This window comes from Pseudorasbora parva, chromosome 1 (genome assembly GCF_024679245.1).
Source record: "Pseudorasbora parva isolate DD20220531a chromosome 1, ASM2467924v1, whole genome shotgun sequence".
Lineage (NCBI taxonomy): Eukaryota > Metazoa > Chordata > Actinopteri > Cypriniformes > Gobionidae > Pseudorasbora > Pseudorasbora parva.
Genome location: NC_090172.1, coordinates 44,439,323 through 44,445,600, shown reverse-complemented (window position 1 = coordinate 44,445,600; position 6,278 = coordinate 44,439,323). Strand labels below are relative to the sequence as shown.

Sequence of the window (6,278 nt, the reverse complement as noted above, 5' to 3'; positions counted from 1 at the left end):
ATAAAATAGTATTGCGACAAACTTTAAAACAAATAAAAATAGGAAAATATTTACGTGCAAGTAGATAGGCTAGCAAGTAGAAACACTTTACAGCTTTCTTATTTTTCAAATATAAAATTGTATATAAGTCTTTCTTCTGATTTTAGAATTAAAAATAAAGGCTTATTTCCTCCAAATTTACATTTATGAATACTGAATTTAGCTAAAAGTAGCAGCACATTAATTAAGTGGTATTCCTCATGATAAGATTTATCATAGGAAAAACAAACAAACAAATAAAACATTGTTAAAGCATAGTTGGAAGCTGGGCATAACATAAGACTTAATACAAATACAGAAATCGGACCAAGAACAAACGGAATAAGGACAACCCCAAAATAAATGATAAAATGGGAAATTTACTTTCACACTACTGCCTTCTTCTTTGACGTTCTTGACGTTCATGGCTTCGCGATGGCGTCACGACAGACACGCCCAGTTTTTTCCTCACTGCTGTGTGCAGAAAAGTCGGAAACACAAGTTCAACCGCATCTTTTATGTACCGTTAGCCAAATACCGTTACTCTGCTACCGAGCCAAAGCAAGGTAGCCAGACAGGAGAAACAGGAAACATGGCGAAAACGTACGACTATCTGTTCAAATTACTGCTCATCGGAGACAGCGGAGTGGGCAAGACGTGCCTGCTGTTTCGATTCAGTGAGGACGCGTTTAACACCACTTTCATCTCCACTATAGGTTAGTCTAACACTATGACTGTTTGATTTGTATGCATTACAGGAATGTTTACTGTGTAGTCCTGCGGGAGGAGAAATAAGCTTTTATAGAGATACACAGAGGTTTACATACATGTGACTGTTTGTTGGAGTGACAGGAAGAGGCCGTAAATGTGACAGCCCGTTTACTGAGCGCTTCATCATCGACATTTTTATTAGCCTTTAAAGTAATAAACGACCGCTTTTCCATATTGAGATGTAAGGAGCAGTTGTCATACTACTTTTATCTGTAATTTGATTAAAACGTAACAGTATGCTGTATATATAGAGCTAGCATACTAGCAGCCTGATTAGCTGTTCGCTAGCAGTGTGGGTTGGGTTACACTTTCGTTTCTGTGGTTAAAGAGACATTTAGGTGTTTAGATTCACAGTTCACCACTAAACAAGAGTTCAAGGGGGCCAGAGCGAGTACTTTACTTGGATAAGATTAAAATGCGGGATTGTGTGCTGTCACAAGTGACTTATCTCATCTAACTTATGTCATATTGCTTACATGTTATAATTGATTTTTTAAGCTCTTACTAACACTTTAACCTTGAAACTTAATGAAACTTATTTTCATGCCAACCTCATGCTTTCTAAATTCCTGTAGAATCGTAGATCTTACTGTGTTATAGATTGATTATTGACCTCAATATGTTTAATCAGAATGTCATAACTAGAACTTTCTGTGAAATTATATAGTTATGGCATATTTCTGTCTGGTGACGTATACCACCACACATAACACGTATACATGACCAATCATTCTGTCCGCTTAAATTTCGCCCCTGCAGACTCACGTTTTTCCTCACATTTGCTTTCACTATTGAGTGCAATGCGACAACTCAAAATCCAAACAGCAACCGATTAATTGAACCAAGACCCCACCCTACATATTTTCGGTTTTTGATAATCTGTTTAAATCAGTTGTACGTCACAATACAGGAAGATGTGTCACTACATCCGTTTCATCACAAACTGAACACTATTATTATCTTGAAGCAGTAAAATGTTTAAGTCAGGAGATCTATAGTGTTATTCCAGGATACACAAACCCTCAAAATCAGAATGTGCACACATACATGTCACAAGCAGTTGTAAACATACATGGACTAGTGAACACGTTACTTGTTATGATATTTTTGACACAACTTTAGGAAGGCTTGTCTCTACCGTGGACCAATATGTCATTTCCTGTGCGAAACCTGGGCGAGAGTTCCTTGACCTTTTGTCATTGTTATGCCACAGACTTCCCCTATTGCCATGGACAATACTGCTGTGTCACATCCCGTCCTATGTCCTGTCCAAGCTTTCACTGTTGGCAGGATTGTGTGCCTCAATACACTGCCAACTTTTCTCATAATTGCCATAAGCAGGGGATCACATTCTGTTGCCACTGAATGCAACAGGTTTACATGCATCATGTATAAAGCCTTTTTCAACGCTGCAGCCAGGCATATGTTAAACCATTCTGACCTTTCTACACATTCTGTCTCCATGGTTACGCCATGAAAACGTGCTAATGGGCCGATTCCCTTTTCAGTGGAAAGAGTTGTGATGTGTTCTGAGATGACTCAGTTTCACATCTTGTCATCATAGGACTCCAATGTGCAAATACTTGGTATTGACTATTGAGATGCAGTGTTTCACTTATTCCTAAACCTTATTCTTGCAGGAATTGACTTCAAAATCAGAACAATTGAGCTGGATGGGAAGAAGATCAAGCTTCAGATCTGGTGAGAGTACATGTCTGCATTTTACAGTGTAAAGCTGTAGAAAGATTTGGCCTGCTGTGCCCTATTGCAAAAAGGGGAAAACCATGCCATTAAAGCATAACTTCATTTTGCTGGCTTCATCTTCTGCGTATTATTGTTTGCATTGAAATGTAGAGAATATCCATGTTATTAAAAATAAAATAAAATGAAAACTTACGTTTGTTTTAAATATAATATGGTTAAAAAGGATGTAGCATTTACTTTCAGCCCACAGCCCTCAGTTAAGTTTAGATTTTTGTTTTATAATAAAATGTTTGGCATAGACTGGTATATAACAGTGTGTACATACAATATTTAAGATGTGTGTTTTAAATTTGACATAAAGGGATACAGCTGGACAGGAGAGGTTTAGAACCATCACCACTGCATATTATAGAGGAGCAATGGTAAGCTGTAATGTCTTATTCTTAAATAATGCTGGATATGCTTCTACATAAGGTTACCGTTCATAAGCTAAAGCTATGTGTTTTTTTTCTGTCACTTTCACAGGGAATTATGCTGGTGTATGATATCACAAATGAGAAATCATTTGACAACATCAGGAACTGGATCAGAAACATTGAGGAGGTGAGAAACAGACCTAATGCTGGAGAAAATAAGTGTGAAATGTTCATTTAATTTAGTGTGTCATTTATTCAGGAATCCATTTCTGTCTGTTTTATCAGCACGCATCATCGGATGTGGAACGGATGATATTGGGTAACAAATGTGACATGAATGACAAGAGACAAGTTTCAAAAGAAAAAGGGGAAAAGGTATGTATAATTATTATTATTTTTTTAATGACAATTATGATTATTGAAGAAAAAAAAAACGAATTTTGTTCCTGAAACTGCCTGAACAAGTTGGTGTGTAAAATGCTGATGTGTTTATTTAAACAGTTCCTCTTTCCTTTTCTTTTTTTTGTGTGACTTTTGGTTACAGCTAGCTATTGATTATGGAATCAAGTTCTTGGAAACCAGTGCAAAATCTAGCACAAATGTTGAAGAGGTGGGGGAATCTTTTTTTGAAAAATATTGTCTAATGTTGCACCAATTTAATTACTTTTAATGAGCAAGATGTGCATATTTTACAATATATCGTACCATCTGTTCTAGTGTAATATCCCTGTTTTCTTCAATGCTAGGCCTTTGTCACACTTGCCAGGGACATCATGACCAGACTAAACAGAAAAATGGTGAGAATGCTCATGTAGAAAATGTTTATAATCTTATCTAAAAAAAAATTATAAGCTTAGGACTGTTCACTGACCCAAACACAGAAGTATGTTAATATCATTCAACATTTTTCACAGTATATACAATGTCTGTCTTGTGTCATTTCAAATTATGGAGAAAAAAAACCTTTTAAATGTGGCCTTATCTATGACACTAATTCTGAATGGATTCTTGTTTGCTTGCATCTTTGTGTTTAGAATGAGAATAACCCTTCGGGTGGAGGAGGAGCAGTGAAAATCACAGAGAGTCGATCCAAGAAGCCAAGCTTCTTCCGCTGCACTCTGCTTTAACCCAGCAGCTCCAGTGTGTGAATGAGTTCAGCGTGTGTGTGTTTATGTGAGAGTTTACAGTACCACTGGACTTTCAGCTGTTAGCTGCTGCTGAGAGCTCTGGACTTTAGTCTGCCTCATCTAAAGCCTGAAGAGAGTATTCTAGATGAAAGACTCTTGAGCTGTTCCCAAATCATTCCTTTTAAACCAAAATATCCATCATCCTACCACCTTAACCCCTGGGCCAATCACAATTTAGTGTACCCTGATTTGAATTTCGAAAACATTTATTTTAAATTTAAAAATGTCAGTAATTAATTACATATAGTCACTTAAGGTGCTTTGTTAAAGCACAGTTTAATGAAGGAAAGTATATGAAGAGATTACAGAATATCAAACTGATTTTATGCAGTTTATGGCAATAAAGACTGGACCTAAAGTAGCGACTGAAGAACCTGAGGGTTTGACAGCTAAATATTGGTCAAACTGAAGGTATATAATTTTGTTGTTGTTGAATGTTATGTTTTGGTATATTTAAATTCACCCATTTTATATCTACTTAAATTAGTTTTTAGTTACTATTCCAAAGCAGCAATAAACTGTGGAATATAAAGCAGCATTCCACAGGTTGTAGTCTTCCCCCTTTCCCTGACTTTATTTTATTAACTTTACTTGTAACGGAGACCAAAGTAAAAAGGAATCAAAACTGTGATTAATATTAACTGTCAAAATTTATTTTTCTTTCTTGTTTGGTTGTAATCTCTCATATATTATATATTGAGCATAGAGAGAGAGAGAGAGAGAGAGAGAGAGAAAAGAATGAAGAGAGAGGGCTAGGACCCTTTTCCTAATGCTTGTTGAAGCAGCAGCCAGCTAGGCCCTGTACATTAGTATATACAGTATTACATTTACTAATGGTATTATATTTTTATACGTAAGCATCTTTTACTCACCACTGCATATAAAGCATGTTAACCTGTGCTTATGTGAGATTTATTTGTTAATACATATTTTTTAAATTCATTTAAATGACATCACAGTATTCTGTACATTGTCTTTTTTTAATACCCTCTTTTGTAAGACTCTTATGAGTGTGAAGTCATGTAGTGTTTACAATACCACTGCAACAATATCTTAAGTCATGCACTGTTTGTGTGGGTCTCTTGTAGAGCCTCCTCACTTCATAACCACTTAAAGTTCTGCTTGTGAAGTCAGCCACTCAAAAAAAAGTGCAAGCTTGTATTAGCTTGATTGTGTTCAAGTGTCATCTGAGCTTATTAGGCTTTTACCAGGCCCATATGGAATCTGCAGACTCTTCTAGCTGATTTTTTTATCAGTCTCTGACATTCTGCTGAAAGGTTTTTAACATGGTCAAATTTGTAAGCATGTATCAGACGTTCAAAATCTGCAAATCTTTCCATGTTCAGATTCCATGTGTTCCAGTTACAAATTCAGAACACAAAAAAATTCATACTAAAACGCTGAGAATCTAGATATTTCAGAATTCAAAATCACTTAGGTTACTCCGAATGAATAAATGCTTGATTCTACTGTTTATTTTTAAGGGTGTACGATTGCTCGAGTTCCATTGGCTCTTTTGAGTCTGTTTGATAGAACTGCTGCTCAGAGGTGTGCCACTTAAAGGGATTACCCACCCAAAAATTAAAATGCTGTCATCATTTACTCATGTCATTCTAAACCTGTATGTCTTTCTTTGTTCTGTGGAACACAAAAGAAAATATTTTTGGAACAAGAAATGTGTTGCATTTTTGTCCATACAATGAAAGTCAAAGCATTCTTCAAAATATCTTCTTTTGTGTTCCGCAGAATAAATAAGTCATACAGGTTTGGAATAATGTGAGCACGAGTAAATGATGTTTATATATTTTTCATTTTTGGGTGAGCTAGCTACCCCTTTAATGGCCCTGTAGTCATGTTTTGAATATGCATGCAGGCACATTTGCATATTTTTCAATGAAACAGTGACAGCACTCAACCTCCCATTGAGCATAAAGTCTTACTGACTATTCAATGCAAGCTTTATGTCCTATTTTATAACATGTCTTCCTTGATTTTCTTGTCTGTTATATAAAATGTCAAAGTTAACGGATTATGTAAAACAGATTAAAATATCTTTTGTAAGTTATTTACATGTGCCTGGTTTATTTTTTTAATGGTGCGTTACCATATAAGATAATATATCATTTATATAACGTAATATTTTTCTGCTCTGTTTGGAATAGGAATTTGGAAAATTTGAAGT

At 35.6% G+C, this 6,278-nt stretch overlaps 1 protein-coding gene across 1 annotated transcript; it reads left to right on the top strand.

Annotated features, from left to right (window-relative positions):
• The first annotated feature begins 457 nt into the window (after positions 1 to 457).
• rab8b (RAB8B, member RAS oncogene family) lies at positions 458 to 6,161 on the top strand. Its single transcript, XM_067442402.1, has 8 exons — positions 458 to 734; positions 2,430 to 2,490; positions 2,855 to 2,915; positions 3,019 to 3,096; positions 3,195 to 3,284; positions 3,454 to 3,519; positions 3,656 to 3,706; positions 3,944 to 6,161. The coding sequence occupies exons 1-8, from the start codon at positions 611 to 613 to the stop codon at positions 4,034 to 4,036; spliced, it is 624 nt and encodes a 207-aa protein (XP_067298503.1). The 5' UTR covers positions 458 to 610; the 3' UTR covers positions 4,037 to 6,161.
• The last annotated feature ends 117 nt before the right edge of the window (positions 6,162 to 6,278 follow it).

What these genes read in the sequence shown, in the direction of transcription:
- rab8b (XM_067442402.1), top strand. Translation starts at nt 611, where the DNA reads ATGGCGAAAACGTACGACTATCTGTTCAAATTACTGCTCATCGGAGAC. An exon ending in CACTTTCATCTCCACTATAG is followed by an intron (nt 735 to 2,429) that starts GTTAGTCTAACA and finishes TTATTCTTGCAG; the next exon opens with GAATTGACTTCAAAATCAGA. An exon ending in AAGATCAAGCTTCAGATCTG is followed by an intron (nt 2,491 to 2,854) that starts GTGAGAGTACAT and finishes TTTGACATAAAG; the next exon opens with GGATACAGCTGGACAGGAGA.